At 45.9% G+C, this 19,962-nt stretch overlaps 1 protein-coding gene across 1 annotated transcript in view; it reads right to left on the bottom strand.

Annotated features, from left to right (window-relative positions):
- Nucleotides 1-18,860, bottom strand: part of CHMP4B (charged multivesicular body protein 4B) — a 45,782-nt gene extending 26,922 nt beyond the window's left edge. Inside the window, exon 1 of the mRNA XM_043479140.1 lies at nucleotides 18,490-18,860. Within this exon, the coding sequence (XP_043335075.1) occupies nucleotides 18,490-18,679 (190 nt within the window). The 5' untranslated portion in view covers nucleotides 18,680-18,860. The remainder of the gene's footprint in view (nucleotides 1-18,489) is intronic.
- Nucleotides 18,861-19,962: the final 1,102 nt, after the last annotated feature.

Genomic DNA, 19,962 nt, shown 5'->3' with positions numbered 1-19,962 from the left:
TGTGGATTCCAGTGCCAGGTTGGCTTTCATGAACGATGTCACTTTCAATTGGTCACCCAACTCTCTGGGCCTGGGACACCCCTCTGTAAACAAGACAGAAGAGCTCTAAAGGTGTGTGATCCTCCAGAGCTGTTTAGGAGACAAGAATGTAGTGTGGAAGTTAATAAAAGGGAGAGAACTGTTTTAATGGGCACTAGTAGGGACTTGAGGTTTTAAAGGCCTTAATTTAGAACCAGGTAAGTAAATGTCTTCCATATTCCTAAGAGGCGTAGCTGCTTGTGGTGGTAGCAGATTTACACTAGGCACAGAAAGCCTTTGCAGAGAAGGCCATGGCTCTTCCCAAGACCCCCAGCATCATCTACAACTGCAATCCTCAAGAGCAGATTTAATTTAAGTGAGTCAAGTCAGGCCAGTCTTGGTAGCTGGTTCTTTTCTCCACTCCCCTCACACAGGAGACAAGCCCCCTACATTCCATGGCCTCAAAGCTGGGTCAGTGAGGAAGTCAAGTCCTACTGCAAGGGAGCACTCTCAATACACTTAACTGGTCGGAGCCGAGTTTTTGTCCAGCTGGGCTTGAACCTGCTGGACAGAAACCTGTGGCTAGAAACCTGTGGCTCTGATTTGCCAAAAAGCTGGCAGTCTAGTCAGAGGCAGGCTACTGATCCAGGCGAGGAGAGATGCCCTCCGGCGTCTGTGCTGTCGCCTGGATGGAGCCTCAGGGGAGCACCTAAATGCCATTATGCAGCTCCGGCCTCTGAACCAGAGAACTGAAATGGAAAATGACCTTTTACAAAACAGTCCATAGCTTCCCCAACTTTTACAATGAGCAGGGATGAACGCATGCTGTTAACACATGAAACAAATGCTGAGCTACTCCATCTTTTTACACAGCAAAACTGCTTGGAGCAACACCTGGTTCTCTGGAGGACTGCTGTAATATGGCACTTGTTGACTCAGAGAACGTTAGAGGAGGGAGGAACCTTAGCATTCATTTAATCTGTCCTTCTCGTTTTATTGTTGAGAAAACAAAGGCCCAGAGTTGGGCAGGCACTCGCCCAAAGATACCAGCTGACATAGTCAAAACTAGAACCAGGCTGCTAGCCCGAGTCCTAGGGCTCGGTTCGACCATCCTGCATGGAGGCAGCACCCAGAGAACAGGAAAACTAACAGGAGTCCAGGAGCTCAGCAAACGAAAGGCAGGGGGGCACGGGGGTGGGGCGAGGGGAAGAGTTAGTTCTCAGATTTTTGTGACTAGGAGAGGAGTCCAGGCTGAACTTGAAATATACGGCCTCTTAAACAGAGGCCCTTGTCACCAGCTCTCTTTTGGCTCAAAGATAAATATGAAGAGAAGATTAAATAATAGCAAAGATCACAACTAACTGAGTGAGCCAGCCAGGCAGCTGGGGTGAAATGCACTATATGAAGCAGCAAACAACCTGATTAAATAAAGGAGGCTGGGTTGAGCTAGTTTAGGCAGGAAATATTTATGAGCCTGCTTACCTTCAGCATGTAACCTGAGATTCGCTCAGAGTGGAAAAAAAAGTTGCTATTCTGCCTCTATCCAGCTGCCAGGGTGTGCTGGGCTTCGGAAAAAGCAGAAGGGGAACCAGGAAGAAGTAACGGAGAAAAAGGGTGGTGAGCCATGTGTCTTCTGTTATAAGGCAAGAGCCCCTCTACCCGCCTCATTCTCTCAAGTAATAACGGGCAGAAAGTCTGCCGGTGGGAAACCTCCCCAGGTGCTGGAGAAACATGGCCACTCAGTTCTCAGTTCAGTCGCTCAGTCGTGTCCAACTCTCTGCGACCCCATGGACTGCTAGGCCCCACCAAACTGCTCTCCAGATAGAATGTGTCTCTCGGGTATGTGCCCCACTAAAATCAGTAACACAGATTCCTCAGCTCGGCATCCAGGGCTTCCTCAGGGCAGCCACAGCCTACCTTTCCAACTCTTACTTCACCCGGGGCCACCCCCACCCCCACCCACACCCCATAATCCTCCCACCCCTCCCAGGCACACGTGGCACAGGCTGATCTCAGGACCTTGGCTCCCACGATCCCCTCTGCCTGGAATGACCCTACCCCCTCCTGTCCCAAGTCCCTTCATCTGTGCCCCACTCAGCTGGGGCCTGTACAGACCCTTCACATGGAGTCTTTCACAGAACACTCAAAATGTTGGCCAAATTGGGTGGAACTTAATCTAACCACCCTTTTCCATCACCATCGGACAGAAACGAACAGCTACATCCTGGGATGCCAACCAGAGTGCCAGCTCCTAAACCTGGGAGTAGGGACCATTTGTGTGGCCTGGCCTCTCTGCCTCTTATCTCTGAAATAAGAGCAATAGTTCTTGTCAGAGAAGCTGAGTGCCTGAGATGAGAGGCTTTGGAAACACACATTCTCAAGTACAAGGTCATTATTTTAAACTCCCCTTAGGCCCACGCCCCATTGACCAGCTAATGCCAAGAATGTAAAGCTTGTTTCCAGCCAAATGCCTCTTCTTGCACCACAAATGCCCCAGTGCAGAGCTGTGCAGAATGCTGCATTGAGGACACTGGGTAGCCTGCTCGCTTTTTATTCCCAGAGTGTAGAGATTTCCATCTCGAGTGTGGCTGTCAATTCATGGTTTCAAGAAGAGCCTGGGGTTTGAAGCTTGCTGTTCTCTCAAATCTCATAGTATAATGCTTCAACTGGTTCTCGGCCTATGGGTGTGGGCCCATGGGGTTCACAGTTATCACTCTGCTGCTCTGTGAATGCACCGACCCAGCTCTCTGCACACTAAATGATGAATCTATTGCACAATAACGAAAACCACCACCACAGGACCACCTACTACCATTCATCTCAGACACAGTCCTAGGATAGAGACACAAAACAGTCAGTATTCAACAAATACTGGTTGAAGGGAATAATGTACCTTCTCAATTAATGGGTACTAAAAGCACAACTATTATCACACGACTGTACCAAATATTTTTTGGAACTAGATAAGGGTCCTCCAATCTGAAAAGACTGAGGGTCTCTGGGGTGATGAAAGAGTCCTGGTGGGGAAGGATTCAGGTCCAGATCCTGATACGAAATACACTCCCAGAAAGCAGAGCCAGGAGGCCCTGAGCTATCTCCAAACCTTGGCTTCCTCAGCAGAACAACAAAAAAGATAGTCTAACAGGAAAGGCAAATGAAAACTACAATGAGGTACTACCTCACACTGGCCAGAATGACCATCATTAAAAAATCTACACACACACACACAAATCTACAAATAACAAATGCTGGAGAGAATGTGGAGAAAAGGATACCCTCCTACACTGTTGGTGGGAATGTAAATTGGTGCAGCCACTAATGCAAACAGTTCAGTAGTTTCTTGAAAAACTAAAAATAAAGGGGCCATATGATCCAGGAATCCCACTTCTGGGTATATATCCAGACAAAACTATAATCCAAAAAGACACATGCACCCCTATGTTCACAGCAACACTATTTACAATAGCTAAGACACAGATGCAACCTAAAGGTCTGTCAACAGATGAATTAATAAAGAAGATGTGGTAGATATATATACAACGACATGGATTGGACCTAGAGATTATCATACTAAATGAAGTAGGACAAATACCATATAGTATCACTTATATGTGGAATCTAAAATATGACACAAATGAGCTTATCTATGAAACAAAAAGACTTACAGACCTAGAGAACAGACTTATGGTTGCCAAAACAGTGGGGGGTAGGGGAGGGAAGGGAAGGACTGGGAGTTTGGAGTTAGTGGATGCAAACTATTGTATATACGATGCATAAACAAGATCCTACTGTACAGCACAGGAAACTACATTCAATACCCTATGATAAGACATAACAGAAAAGAATATAAAAAAGAATGTATGTATAAATGTAGCAATCAATTTTCTGTACAGCACAAACTAATAAACACTGTAAATCAACTATCACAAACCAACTCTTTGTGACCCCATGGACTGTAGCCCAGCAGGCTCCTCTATCCATGGGATTCTTTAGGCAAGAATCCTAAAAAGTGGGTTGGCATTTCCTTCTCCAGGGGATGTTCCCGACCAGGGGTTGAACCCGTGTCTCCTGTGGCTCCTTCACTGCAGGCAGATTCTTTACCCACTGAGACACCTGGGAAGCCCTCCCTTCATTCAATACCCTGTGATAAAGCATAATGGAAAAGAATATGAAAACGAATGTATGTAGGTATCAATCACTTTGCTGTAGAGCAGAAACTAATAAACATTGTAGATCAACTATACTTCAACAAAATAAATTTAAAAATTAAAAAACACTCTAACAGGTGTTCCCAGCTCTGCTCTTTAAGACTCCTCCCCCTTAGGCCAACCTCTGAAGCTTTAGAGCTGTACCTGTGTGGCTTCACCAGTCCTAGAATAGTGGTCCTCAACTCTAGGAGCTTTGGTCTCCTAGGACATTCAGCAGTGTTTCCAGACATTTTTGGTGGCCACAATTTGGGGTGGGGATGTGCTATGGACATCCAGTGAGCAGAAGCCAAGGGTGCTGCTAACCAGCCTGCAATGTACAGGACCACTCCCCATCCAGCCAAAATGTCAACAGTGCTGAGGTGGAGAAACACTGCTCTAGAGACCACTGAGAGAAGAAGCTTACTGCTGTAGAAGAAATGGAAACCAGGGTGGGAAGTGCACAACGCTGATGTTGTAGCAGACTGGGAATGAATGAATACAGTGAGTGAAAAAAGCTCTCAAACCATTCCAGACACGTAAGAACAATCTCCTGTCCATCTTCTCTCTGGCACTAGTCCCACTGTGTTAAGACGATTCAGTCACTCTAAGAACCCACTACCTTGTTCCTCCTCAACCTGGCCCATGCCCATTACTGACATACAGCCTTTCGAGACTGAGCATAAATTAGAGGGAGTCAGGATGGTGCAGGATGTGGCAGGAAAGCACGAGACTTGGGGCCTCATGAAGGCTAGCCTTGGCTCAAGCCCTAGGGAAACTACTTAATTGCTCTGAGCTTTTAGTTTCTCCCTCTGCAAAATGGGTTAAAATCACTTTGTCCCATCTGCCTTACAGAACTTCTCTGGGTTTCAAAATAAGATCATGGATGTGGAAAGGGTATTAGAAGCCACAAACTCAGCACAAATGTGAAGCACTCTCCTGCAGAGTAACAGGTGATCATACTCTGGAGGGAATATTGTAAAAGTTAATTTCTAATGACAAGACTTTGTCCAGTGGTAAGTTATAAGCCCTCAAGGTTACAGAGTCCTGGTCCTATGGAACACCAAAGATACTAGAGCCCATGATGATGCAGCCCATCTCAGGATGCCCAAGGTTCCTGGGTCAGCCCAGTGATTCAAGTAACCTGAACCTTGGCTTTCTCATCTCTAAAATTGGGAGGGTAATACCACTTCATATACAAGGTTGTTGAAAAGGTCAAATGTGATCAAGTTTGTACAGTCCATGCCATTTCCCAAAGGTGGGGGAAATACTTTCATGTTCTGAAGATTTTTCCCCTGAAAAAATAATGTTTTGCTTCAAAAAAATTTTTTTAGAATGATGAAAATAACTTAGGTGTTTCTATAGTGTTATTTGTCCTTTACACTTCTGAAATTACCTCTAAAATCTAAGCATAAGAAGAGTGGTTAGGGACTTCCCTGGTGGTCCAGGGGTTAAAACGCCACGCTTCCACTGCAGTGGGCATGGGCTGGATCCCAGGTTGAGAACTAAGATCCCGCATGCCGATGATGTGGCCAAAAGAAAGGGGTGGGGTGCGGGGGATGGGGGTGGGGGGTTGTCGCAGCTGCCAGCCCTGCAGCCCTGACTCCTAAGAGCAACAAGCTGAATGCCAGGTTGATACCAACTCCCTCCTGGGACATGGCCACATAGGGCTCTCAGCACCCACTACAACTCGACACCTAAATCTTTTAACTCCAGACCTGCCAAGCAATCTACAACCACTGACTGCCCTTGTGCAAGATTATAAAAGGAGAAAATGCTCTGGAGAGGTGAAAGCAACTGATCCAGCTAACGGAGAATTAAGAAACTAGTCTCATGAACTCTGGGGACACTGAGCTAATCAAACTCCTCACCCAAATGGGGAGCTTTTCAGATGGTTTCATCTGAGTGGCAACTCCTCTGCAAGCCTCTGCAGAGAACAGCAGTCAGGCACTCATGTGTAGTTTTTTTTTTTTTTTTTTCAATGTGTACAAGTCTTATGTTTGCTTTTACAACTATCAATCTACACATATTACAGGTCTTACACAGATTACAAAGAACTGACAGTTTCTGCTTTAGCAGACAGTAAAGAAGCCATTCCTCAGGTTTATTAGTTACTGTTTCCTTTTATAGGAAGTGAGAATAAGCTACACTTCAATATTCTAAAGCTAATTATTTTTATCACCCAACTAAGTTAAACATTTATCCATTCAAAGGGGCTTCTGATTCAAATAAAGTACTTTTTCAAAGTACTACACATATTACCATAGGGCTTCCCTGATGGCTCAGTGGGTAAAGAATCTGCCTGCAATGCAGGAGCCAGGGTTCAGTCCCTGGGTCAGAAAGGTCACCTGGAAGAGGAAATGGCAACCCACTCCAGTGTTCTTGCCTGGAAAATCACATGGATGGAGGAGCGTGGTGGGCTACAGTCCATGGGGTCACAAAGAGCTGGACACGACTGAGCACATGGCACATTGTTATATATTACCATGCTCCTGGTTTTCCTTTCTCAAAACTTTTCCTATTAAAGTTTCAAGCACTCATACATTTTGAGTTCCCTACTGCTTTAACATTCTACTACTCTCCAAAATAACTATTTAATAAAACACAGGTTGAAGTCACACACACACACAGAGCTGTTTTGACTCCCTCCACTGCATATCCTGTACTGTGAAATCTAAATATGCTTCTACAACAGATCACACTGTACCTTGATTACATCTGTTTACTTGTCTGTCACTCTGGCTAGATTGTGAGCACCTCACTGGCAATGACCTGACTCCACCTGCACCTACCCAGTAAACTAGGGCAGTATCTGGCACACAGCTCAAGTTCACATATATTTATCAAATGGGTACATGAATGGAACAAAACTTTCTAGCAACCTTCTTTCATAATGGACTATCTCAGGACTTCCCTGGCAGTCCAGTTAAGACTCCACACTGCCAATGCAAGGGATACAGGTTTGATCTCTGGTCAGGGAACTAAGATCCACAAGCCCGCCCTGTGGTGCCATCAGTAAATAAAAATAAATTTAAAAAAATAAAATGGACAGTCTGAAACAAAAAATGAAATGCAAATGTCTTATCTAGATAGAACAAAGACTGAAAAGATTTGGGATCTCAACAGCAGAGTCCCGAAACAGTGCACAATCTCTAAATTCATTTCAAAACCCCTTCCCTCAAATACATTCTCCTCAAAAAGCCAGATAAGAGCAAAAGTTCTTCCCGTTGTACCTAGAGCTGAGGTGCTGTCATATACTAAATATGAAAGGCTTACACCCAACCCCCACCTCACTCTGCCCTACCCCGAAGCTACCAACTCCTTTAGAGTGCAAGTAGCTCTCTACTTGGGATCCCATGGACTATACAGTAAATGGGATTCTCCAGCCCAGAATACTGTAGTGGGTAGCCGTTCCCTTCTCCAGGGGATCTTCCCAACCAAGGGATCGAACCCAGGTCTCCCGCATTGCAAGTAGATTCTTTACCATCTGAGCTACCAGTCTAATGCAAAAGATCGCATTGCCATCCCCAATCCTAAACTGGGACCAATCTCCCAAACTCAAATCTCCACCAAGCTGCATTCAGGGTGTTCTCGTGGGTGGCACCCTTGGCCAATTTGGGACTTTAATTAGTGCCTGTCCAGGGTTTATCCCTTCACCAGGAGTTGGGCCTCCCAGGAGCAGGACTATAAGGCAGGGCCCCACATTTCAGCAGGAAACCTTGATTGGGTGAAGGCCTGAACTCCTGCTTTGGGACCATAGAGCCTCCTGGCTCTGAGCAAACTGAACTGCCCTGATTGTAATGGGAGAAAACTTATCTCAGCAGGTTGAGCCAAGCTCCAGGCCAAGACTCCTAAGCAACCTGATGCATGACGCTGGGGCTTTTTGTTTCGTTGTGTTGTACTTTTTAGTATGTTGTTGTTGTTGTTTTATTTTGAAGGTGAGAAAGCGATGACAAAGCTTTTTGCTGGATTTTAAACCCAATCAGGAATCCCTGTTCAAAAACTCACTAACGCCTTAAAATTCAGAAAAGATGTCATTTTACAGAATCAAATAGGGCAAGTCTGATGCTGGAATTCCCTGTTTCATCATCCCACCTCACTCCCTCTCGCCTAGCTGAGAAACTCCTTGCATTTTTCTAGCTTTACTTTATCCAGAAACTCCTGAAAGTGACACTTTACCTAAGGATGGTTCTAAGACTCCAGTCAGAAAATGTATGTGCTATTTAGTTGTGACAACTTCTTTCTCTGAGAAAGCCACAGATCTGTCCAACGGTAGGATCCACTGGGCCAGGCTGTGTCTTTTTCACTGCCTGGAAATCCACACGGCATCTCAGACAGCTCCCAACACAGAACAGACACTCGAAGAACATCTGTTCCTCCTGATGCAGAAAACTGATGGACCAGAACAGTATCAGTGCCAGATGAACAGAACAGGAAACAGTCATAAAGCCACTGAACCAAGAAATCAGAACTCACTGAAAAAAGATTTCTGGTGGAAAAAAATATGACTTTAAAAAACTCCCTTCCTAGCCCACTCCAGGTGGAGTTATCTCTGTACCTGGGGTCCTTCTGGTGCTCTACACAAGGTCACTGGGTGAAAGAAAAGTTCTTTCTTTACCCCCTGGTCCTCCAACCAGGGAATGGTGCTCACAGAGGAAGGGAACTACCTTTAATGTAACAGCAACTATCTCTAACTTATGAGCAACACCAGCCGGGGTTGCTGTCGCCTGCCAATCAGTGGGTCCTCATGACCAACAGCTTTACTGAATGCATGTCAGTTATCTAGACAGCAGGCTTCTTTCATGAAGAAGGCTGCTACCCCATCAGTAGGACATGTGTTCTAGTTCTTTTTCAAGGGAAGGAAAGCAGACTTCCACTGAAATCTACAATCATTCTGTGGCCTCATCAGATGACTGAAGGTAGCCGGGAATAGGCTGAGCTGGATAAGAGTTCAATCATTAAGCCGCAGAACGAGTGAGCAAATTAGCCAGGTACAGAAAATTCCTGAGTGTTCAGGAAAAGAAAGAATACTGGCATGGACATATGAAAAATGCCCAACATTCTCACGTAATCCCTACAACACAAGGTAGAGGGAGGAGGGAAAGCTATGTAACTATAGAGAGGCGTCTCTTTTACGTGCATACAAACCACCTGAAGATTTCATAAAAGTGCAGGTTCAACTTCACTGGGCGGGGCTTTAGCATGTCTAACAATTTCACAATGTTCCCACAGACCACACTTTGAGTAGCAAAGTTCTGTTGTTATTGCTGCTGTTTTCAACTTTTTAAAAACTGAAGAATAGTCAATTTACAACACTGGTGTTTTTTGTTTTAACTGAAGTATAATTGACCTACAGCACTATGTTAGTTCCAGGTGCCCACATAGTGATTCAACATTTCTATACGAAACAAGCACCATGATAAGCCGAGCTTTCATCCGTCACTATACAAAGTTATTACAATATTACTGACTATATTCCCCATGCTGTGCACATTTCCTCTGACTTTTTTTTTTTAATATTATTTTATTTTTGGCTGCACTGGGTCTCTGTTGCTGTGCTCGGGCTTTCTCTAGCTGTGCTGTGCAGGCTTCTCACGGCGGTGGCTTCTCTTGTGGAGCACGGGCTCTGGGAGCGCAGGCTTCAGTAGTTGCGGTGTGTGGGCTCAGCAGTGGTGGCACAGTCTTGGCTGTCCTGCGGCACGTGGAACCTTCCCAGGCCAGGGATCAAACCCGTGTCCCCTGCATTGGCAGGGGGGTTCCTAACTCTGGACCACCGGGGAAGTCTAACTCATTTATTTTGATAACTAAAAGTCTGTACCTCTTAATCTCCCTCACCTATGTCACATCCCCACACTCCTGCCCTCCTCTAGCAACCACCTGTTTATTCTCTGCATGAGAAGCAAAGTTGTATAGTAAATATTGTACCCTATGTTTGCAGCTGAAGAAGCTGATGGTCAGGGACAGGAGACTTTTACCAGCAAGCAGAGGTGGAATGTGAACTCAGGTCGCCTGATCCCAAACGTAGAGCTTTTTTTTATTAGACCATATCACTATCCTCCTGAGCTAAACATCCAGGACCATGAAGACATATAGCTTTCCTGCATCCCTCAAGTTAGCCCTCCCGCCAGCTCTGCCATGTAAGGTAGAGGGAGGAGGGAAAGCTAGAAATAGAAGCTATGGGAGAATCAAGCCAGCCAGATGCTCGTGTTAAGAACTTAAATCATTCAATCCTTCAGCTAAGGCTCCTTAAGAAGGATCAAACGAACTGTGTGTGTGTCTCACATGCTCAGTTGTGTCCTACTCTTTGCGAATCCATGGACCATAGCCCACCAGGCTCCTCTCTCCATGGGATTTCGCAGGCAAGAATACTGGAGGGAACTTCCCTGGCAGTTCAGGAGCTAAGACTCTGTACTCCTAACACAGGCGGCCCTGGTTTGATCCCTGGTGGAGAAACTAGATCCCATATGCTGCAACTAAGAGTTCACATGCCACACCTAAAGATCCTGCATGCTGCAATGAACATGGAAGATTCCGATGCTGCAACTAAGACCCTGTGCAGCCAAATTAATAAAAATAATAGGGGGGATTCCCTGGTGGTCCAATGGTTAAGACTCTGAGCTCCTAATGGAGGAAGCATGGGTTCGATCCCTAGTTGGGGAACTAAGATCCCACATGCTGCGTGTCCAATAAATAAAATAAAACAATTAAAAAAAATAAAATAAAACAAAAATAATAAATATTTTAAAAAAAAAGAATACTGGAGTGGGTTCCATTTCCTCCTCCAGTGGATCTTTCTGACCCAGGGATCAAACCAGTGTCTCTTAGGATTCTTTACCACTGTGCCACCTGGAACAAATTGTAGGGGCTCCTAGATGCTTGCTCCTTCACTAATGAAAGGCCAGAGGAAAGTGTAATCATTTAAAAAAAAAAAGAAAAAAGAACAATTCTCAGTGATATGGAAATTATCAGGGCCATAGAGCACACAGAATGATATTAATTCCTAACAAATAGCCAGTCCTGCATGCTCTGGGCTGCAGTGCTCAGACCTCAGCTGGCATATTTACAGAGTGGTCAGCTCTGCCCACTTCACACCTTAAGAGCGATACTGATGAACAGGAGCCCATCCAGAGGAGGGTAACAAGACAAGAACAAGAACACCAGGCCAGGAACAGTCGATGGAACACAGAAGACCTGTCCATGAGGGCTGCAGGTTGAGACGTAAGCCCCATTTGCCTTGATCTATCTTCCCAAAGGGGGATTAGACCTGTTTTCTGAGGCAGAATTCACCACCTGTTTTTCCAGCTGAAGCAAACAGTTCACCATTGTCTAGTGTCAGAGGTGGCATTTGCCCCTAAACCTTCTAACTCCAGATCCCACATTCTTTCCACCAGCCCAAGCTGCTTCCCTGCGGAGCCACCAGCCCAGCCTGTACCGGAGGTCGGCACTACAGGAAGACGGATCTCAGTTTCAAATAAGAAAGGTGGTTTAATAGTCAGAGCTGTCCATAGGCAGACTATGCAGTAGTGTGAGAGGATAGGGCACCTAGTACAAATCCTGTGGGCAGAGAGGTTCAATCAGAGGTTAATCACTCAGCAGGAACACTGCGAAGGGAATCTGGGTACTGGCTGGGTGGCTGTGTGAGATGAACCTGCCAACCCTCAGAAATGAATTCATCTCTTCCTGCTGGATTTTTCTCTAACACTTCATTTGTACATGGTTTGCCTTTTATCAGTTACTTGTACGTGTGCGTGTCATCCTCACTGAACTGTGTGCCCTTGTAGTGTCTCCTCCATCTTTCTACGTCTTGGTGTGCCTGAGACTATACCTGGGAAACCAAGGAAATGTACGTGCCTCCTCTGTGCTGGGCGCTCTGCTAGGCACTTTGCACATGTCACTTTATTCTACAGCCTCACAAGAACCCTAAGAAGTATTGTTCTTACTCTGTGTTTACAGATGGAGAAACAGACTCAGAGAGGATAACTCCCAAGGTATTGCTGGTGAGGGGCTAACTGGCACTCAGTTTGGAAATCTACCTATACCATCATGCTTCCTTCCTCCTAAGAGGAACTCAACAAATGTCTGCTGACTTGAGCCAGACACCTTAAAAACAGGCCAGTACTATATCCAGCTAGGTCTCTTGTTGTTTCCTGTTGCTATGCTCAAATTTTCCTTCTAATTATAACCATCCATCCTCAAAAAGGGAAAGGAAATGGCAACCCACTCCATTATTCTTGCCTGGAAAATCTCAATCCATGGGGGCGCAGAAGAGTCAGACACGACTTGGCAGACTAAGCAACAAATCCTCAAAGTGACCAATATAAAGTTGTCAATTTTTGGATATCCTCTTTCCCACTTTTTTTAAAGACAGTGGCAGAGGACAAAACAACTCTGGGTAAGAGGATCAAGTTTTCACAAACCTTATCTATGCAAAGGAATCTCTCAAGGCCCCAAGAACCCCACGGTCTCCTCCCAGCAGGCCCGAGCTCCATCTCAGGACTCTGGACCACAGTAAACATCAGGCCCTGGCTTTCTGTCCCAGAAGTATATGGCTCAAACACATCTTCACAGGCTCTTCTCTAGAACCTAGCTCTCTATACTCAAACCCAACTCAGAACTTCCCTGAACAAAACACTCCAGCTCAAAGGTCTTCACGTTTAGCTAAATTTCCAAACAAAATCTATCTTGAATTTCAAATCACACTAGCAACCCACTGGCAAGCACTTAAAAAATATTTAATCTTCCCGCCCAATAGGGAAAAATAATTTTTCTTTGGTAATTTGAATCAAAGGCGCCAACATGTTTGGAGAGCCAACGCATAAGGCCTCTCTGACACTCCATCTGTCTTAAGAAATAAACCAAAGCCAATCTGGCCAACCATCTCTTTAAACAAGAAACTTAAGCAGCACCAAGGGAAATCCCCATTGCTCAGTTCCCTGGGTAGGTTTCAGGTTTTCCAACCCTGGGCCTCTGGGATAGGTGCTCCTGCTGGCATATGTACCATTAAGACTCTGTACTTTTCAACCTGAAATCTTGATTACAGAGGAGCAAAAAGCCACGATCACTATAAATTTAACTTATGAAGATGTCTTCCCACATGTTAACATTTTAGGGCAACTTTATTTATTTTTTTTTTAGAGCAACTTTATTAAACATGAGAGAGCCACCCTGGCTCCAGCAATGAACAGGACTTAATGAAGATCTATTTCCCATGAGTGTCTAGCCTATCTGCCTCCATCAGACATTTTCAGCAGAACCTAAATGAACCCATAAATGAACTGATTCGCATCCATAAATCCAAGAGAAATATACCAGTGTAGGGGGAGACATCCAACCTCCATTTCCCAATCTCATATAAGTCTCTTGTTAAACTAAAAATACGATCCTTTCAACAATCGGGTTTCATCTTTATTAAAATGGGAAAAGAGAGAAATCTGAGCCACCTAGGGTAGACTATTTCATAACTAGTAACAATGCCTTAAGAAGAAAACAATGTTTGCTATATGATCATCTTTCTTAAGGAGAAAACCAACCAGGCACTGTTTAGAAAGATACCAAAAAAGACCTAAGCTGGGGAGACTTTTGTTAGTTTACCTACACCGCAATTCTGGTTCCCATCCAGTTCTCAGTGAGAGAACTTTTCCACTTGACAACTGAACCCAAGAAGTTTGATCAAGGGATTGGATGGGGTGGGAGATGGGAGGGAGGTTTAAGAAGGAGAGGACATATGTATACCTATGACTGATTCATGTTGACGTATGGCAGAAACCAACTCAACATTGTAAAGCAATTATCCTCCAATTAAAAATAAATTTTAAAAAAAAGTTTGATCAATAACAACTTTATCAGGAGAAGGAAATGGCAACCCACTCCAGTATTCTTGCCTGGAAAAGTCCATGGACAGAGGAGTCTGGCGGGCTGAAGTCCATGGGATTACATGACTGAGCATGTGTGCACAAGGGTGGAGGGAAATGGGTTGGTAGCAATAAAGTGGTAGAACTAAAAAAAAAAAAAAAAAAAATAACAACTTTATCAGAAAAGGATAAAGTTTACTTACTCAATATTTACAATGTGCCACACTCTTTCTTATATTATCTTAGCTAATCCACACCATGGTCATGTAAGATGAATGCTATTTCCATTTGAGAGAAAAAGAAAAATGACAATATTTAAGTGCCTTGGATGTATCTGTTTTCTCTATGTTCCCAGTACTAAGGTCCCCGTGTTGAGCATGGAACCCAGGACACAGTTTAAGAGCCTGCCACATGCCTAAGAATGAATACATAACTAAAGAAAACGAAAAGAAATTTGGGAAAAAATATGTAATCCAAACTTTGCTCTAGGCCCCTATCTAAAACCACTTATTGGAACATACTTGCCTGATGCAAATAATTGGCTTGAACTGCAGAGGTTTGTTTCAAAGAACCATTTGTCATCTTTCCAATATGTACATCACAAAAATAACATCCATGTTTGGTTACACACTCCACAGCGCAGGGCCTAGTCCTGTCTCACTTCTTTTTCCCCGATTCAGCACCACACCTTGCAGAGGTGGGTGTTTAATGAGCTAAGCGATGACAAAGGTCATGATGAGGCCTACAGCCAGCATGGGAGTAAGCAGAACACAAGATGCCCGTGGCCACTGGAAGACCTGGTCTCTGAGTCGAGTTACATCCTCTCTCCAGCCTTGGTTTCCTCTCCAGAAAATAGGAATAACATATCCCCAAGACTGTTTGCATTCATTTAACAAATACTTACTAAGCATAAATACTACATGTAAGCACCGTGCAAAGTCCAGTGGACACAGTAATAAACATGACTATCACATCCTGTCTCATGGAGCTCAGTCTCAAGGAAATATCATAAGACTCATGAGGAAAAAGGAGTTTCACAAACATCAAAGGACTCACAGTTATGAAGTACTGCCCCTCCTCTGTGTTTCCAAGCTTGATTAATGACATCACTATCCACCCACTGTCTGAGCTGTAAACTTAGGAATCAACTTCAACTCCTCCCTCTCCTTCAACGTGCCCACAGTTGTGATCAACCACCAGCCTTCTGATTCTCCTTCAGAAAAGTCTCTGATGTTTATTACTTCCTGTCAGGTCTTCCATGCTTCTCTAGGCCCTGTGTTCCCACCTGGAGTCTCCTTGTAGTAATGATAATGGCCACCATTTATTGGTCACTGTATGGCAGCCATTCTACTAAGAGCTTTACATGCATATAATAAGTTAATCCGATAAGGTAGATACTAGTACCCCTACTGATAGAGGAGGAATCCGAGGTATATAGTGACCTGCCCAAGACACAGTTCATGATGAAGCTAGCTCAAATGTGCTGTCCGTGAGGTTCCATCCTGACCCTTTACTGGATTCCTGCTTCCCGTCCCTTCCTGGTCAGCGGAGAGTCCTTCCTTTATTGATACTGCTGCAGTGCTCTTTCAGAAATCCAAGCTGACCAATCTCTTCTACTTCAAGACGGCCAATGCTCCTCACCATCTCCAGGTCAAAGTCTCAAGAATACAGGTCACTCCCTAGGGTTACCCATCTGCTCTCCTGCCCCACAGACTCCTACCAGGGGATGCTCTCACTTGGGGCTCCCCAATCCCCTTGCTGACCACTTCACATCTCCCTCCTCAGCCAAGCTGCTTTTGCCCTTTGCCCTCCAAGCAAGACTCTTCTCCTCGGCAGCCTGAGCCCCATGTACACACACACTCACATCTCAGCACTGACTGGTGTTCTTTCCTTCTTCCTTTCCCACTCTTCCTCCTCATCCTCTCTCTCACACACAAACTAAACGCACACACACACCACCACACACACACTTCCAAAAGGAAGGCAGGCACAGTGTATTTTCATCTCTTCCAAGTCCCAGCACAGTTTGAGTCAATCAGTGACTGAATGAATGATAGGCTGTGGTGTTAACACCTCATAGCACTGTCCCTATAAGCAAATACAACCTTTCCCCCGGAGGACACTAAAAAGAAGGGGCGGTAGCTCCTGTCCTCTCAGGTAAACTCAAGAAAACAGACTATTTTCCACAATGTTCTCACAGCTAGCTGAGACCGGCAGTCTCATAGTTGGCTGGCAGTCTCTCTCCAAGCCTCCTGCAAGCCAATTCAATCACCTCTGAAACTGCAGAAACAAAACTAGCTCCAGACCAAAAGACCACAGGAGATGGGAGATGATGTAAATTGATGCCCTCCTCCACCCGGCAATGGGCAAAGCCCTCCCCAAATGCAGACTGGCCAAAACACCGACTCTCACTACCTCTGTGAACAACAGAGGACCCTGATTGAGGGCGAGTCATGAAAGAAAAATGCTAAAGACAGCAAAATCTAACCCTGCTTTCCATCTCTGGAACTACAACTGGAGTCCAAGCCGCAAATGCCCAGCTGCCTCTGTCTTTACCCGTCTCCCCTCTCCCATTCTCAACCCCCATTCCCATTCTCACCCCCACAAGTCTATTTTCCAAAGAGAGGCCCGATGGTGTTTTTAAAACGGTGTGAATGATTAGGACAGCCATAATTACCCTCCAACAGTTTTCCATCCACTTGGAATAAAACCTAAACTCTTCACCAGGAAGTTCAAAGTCCACTCCACACCCACTTACATTATACCACTCTCCTCTTCAGTCACTATATTCCATAAACAGAGGTCTTCTGTTTCTTAAAAGAGGCCAATCTCTGGGCCTTTTCCACAGCTGTCTGCTTGCCTGGAAGGCTTCTCCCCTAGACTTTTACAGAACTAGTAACTTCTCAAGGTTCGGTTCAAACTTGACCTTTTCCAAGAGGACTTCCCTGACCACCTTATCTAAAGTGGCACCCCTTCCCAGCCCATCACTCTCAATCCGTTTTGGTTTTTTTTTTTTTTTTTTTGAGCACTTTCCACCACTAGACAATATTTTCTTTTTTTTTTTTTTTTTAGACAATATTTTCTTCATCTATATTCCTGTTTTCTCCCTCATAAGGGTGGAAGCTGTGTTCTGTTTACCCTCTGAATACCATGCACATAGTAAGCCCCCCAAAAGAATTTCCAGAGTATCTGTTGACTACCACCAGCAAACGAGCATCCTCAGGATGGGTTATTCCACTCCTCTGTTAGAATGATGAAAACATCTAATTAACCCCTACTATATGCTGGGCACTGTAAATTCACGATCTTCCTTTCAGAGGTAAATTCACAAGCTCAAGGTCACACAGCTAGTGACTTGCAGATTTCTCAGTTAAATACTTGTTTGTAAAGCTCCTAAACCCGTCTCACCTTTCCTGCTTCTCAGGGGAAGGGTTGTCATGCTATGGTTCACCCTCCTATTGTCGTAACAACGAGAAAAATCAAATATTTCTAATCTGCTTTATAGTTATTAAAGCATTTTTACATTCACCTGCCTTAAGAGGAATACAAACCACTTGCCCAGAAAGCCATACAACAGTAAGTAAAGTGCCTCAGAGTTCAACAGCCCCGCCCAGAACCACAATAGTGGGAACTGGGGGAGGAGTCAGGGCCAATAGAGGAAAGGAATCCTTATTTCTGGTACACAGGGATCCAGAAGCGGTGACTCACCGGGTGAAGGCTTGCGCTACGTGAAACTCTGATAAAGCAACAAGAAGTGAATCACAAGAGCTGGAAGGCACTTTAGGCCTACAGAGGACAAACCCTGCCTCATGGATGGGGGAAATGAGGTTCAAGAAGAAAAGTAACTTGCTCAAGTTCACTCAGCAAGTGAACAGAGCCGGAACCAGGGAGTCTCCTCTCCCCAAGTTCCCTTTCCTCCCCATCTAGCCTTTCAAGGAGAATTCTGAGTCAGGAGATGGGGACAGGCCAGGGACAGCTCATGGAATCCACAGAGGAATCGGGAGAGGGCAGGGGTGAGACCAGGAAGGACACAAGTGTTGGGAGGGAGGGCTGAAATGAGCCAAGGAGGCAACGGCAGCATCTGCGAAGGGGGGCTGGGGGGTGAGGGCAGGCAAGAGGGAGGAGGAAAAGGCGGAAGGGAAAGAGAGTGAAGGTGGAAGAAGAAGAGGAAGAAGTGCTGTGAAATTAGGGTCTGAAGGGGCCTCGCAGAGTGGGGAGAGCCTGAGACGAGAGGGCTGGAATGACAGTGTGATGATGGAGGAGTCCAAGGCTCCGGGAGACACTGAAGGGAGTCAGATGGGGAAGGGTCCCGGACCCAGGAAGGCAAAGAAGGGAGTCTGACAAGGTAAGAGTTCCAGGATCCGAGCAAACACTGGAGCAAGTCTGACGAAGGTTGAGTCCGGCCAAGGGAGTCAGAGGGGGCCCGGCCGACTCACCGCGCTTGTTTTTAGTGCCGTGCTTCTTGGCAGCCGTCAGCTCTTGCTCGATCTTCTTCTCCAGGAATTCCTGTTTCTTACTTAGCATCTCCTCCGTGTCCCGAAGCCTCTGGATGGCCTCCTGGGGGGTCGGGCCGCCCTTGCCGGCCTTACCCCCTCCAGCCCCGAACAGCTTCCCGAACACCGACATGGTTGCTGCTAGCCGCGCCGGCCTGCGCCGCCCGCTCCGGCTCGGCTCGGCTCGGCTCGGCTCCGGCACCCGCTCTTCTTCCCGGCGCTTCCTGCCGCCGCAGGCCTCTCCGCCACCTCCGCCCCGCAGCTGGGCCCGGCCGCGCCACCTCCCACAGGCCCCCACGCCCGGCCCGGCAGGCGTCAGGGAAACGCCACTGACTACAACTCCCGGTGGGCAACGCGCCGGCCGTGCTTCAAAGATAATGGACGGAGGCGCGCTGCATGCCGGGAGGCTATAGTCTTCCGGCTGAAGGCACTCGGCGGCGCGTCTTTTTGGTCTAGCTAGGATCAAAGGGCAGGGTTGCATGCTGGGAAATGTAGTCTCCTTGGAACTAGTTTTGTTGGGGGGCGGGTAGAAAAACAGGAAGAGAAGTAAGAATATTTTATAAAACAGTAAGTAACGTTATGCACTTTCTATGATCCAAGCATTGTGAAAAGTGCTTTACTTGCATTATCACATTTAATTATCACAAGCTTGTGAGAGAGAATACTCTTACTATTTTCAGTTCAGTTCAGTTCAGTCGCTTAGTCGTGTACGACTCTTTGCGACCCCATGAACCACAGCACGCCAGGCCTCCCTGTCCATCACCAACTCCCGGAGTCCACCCAAACCCATGTCCATTGTGTCGGTGATGCCATCCAACCATCTCATCCTCTGTCGTCCCTTTCTCCTCCTGCCCTCAATCTTTCCCAGCATCAGGGTCTTTTCAAATGAGTCAGCTCTCCGCATCCGGTGGCCAAAGTATTGGAGTTTCAGCTTCAACATCAGTCTCTCCAGTGAATACCCAGGACTGATCTCCTTTAGGATATACTTACTATTTTGTAGGTGAGTAACAAGACTCAGGTTTCCCTGGTGGCTCAGTAGTAAAGAATTCACCTGCTAAACAAGAGATACAGGCCAGTCACTGGTTGGAGAAGATCCCCTGGGGGAAGAAACGGCAACCCACTCCAGCATTCTTGCCTGGAGAATCCCATGGACAGAAGATCCTGGTGGGCTACTGCCCAAGGGGTTCGCAAAAATTTGGGTACACCTTAGCAACTGAACAGCAACAACCAAGACTCAGAAATGGAGTGACTGACTAGCTTAACTTACTAGCCGTGTCTTCACATACGCTGTTCCTCTACCTGCAATGCCTTTCTATGCTTTATTCACCTAACTGATACTTTGAAACCTAGTTCTTACTTCTCTTCTAACAGCAAAGCTAGACTGCAAAGGTTCAGAACCCTCCTTGAATACTTACT

The sequence above is a fragment of the Cervus canadensis genome, chromosome 10, assembly GCF_019320065.1.
Source record: "Cervus canadensis isolate Bull #8, Minnesota chromosome 10, ASM1932006v1, whole genome shotgun sequence".
NCBI lineage: Eukaryota > Metazoa > Chordata > Mammalia > Artiodactyla > Cervidae > Cervus > Cervus canadensis.
Note: the sequence above shows the minus strand (reverse complement) of the source record. Positions and strands in the feature narration are given on the sequence as shown.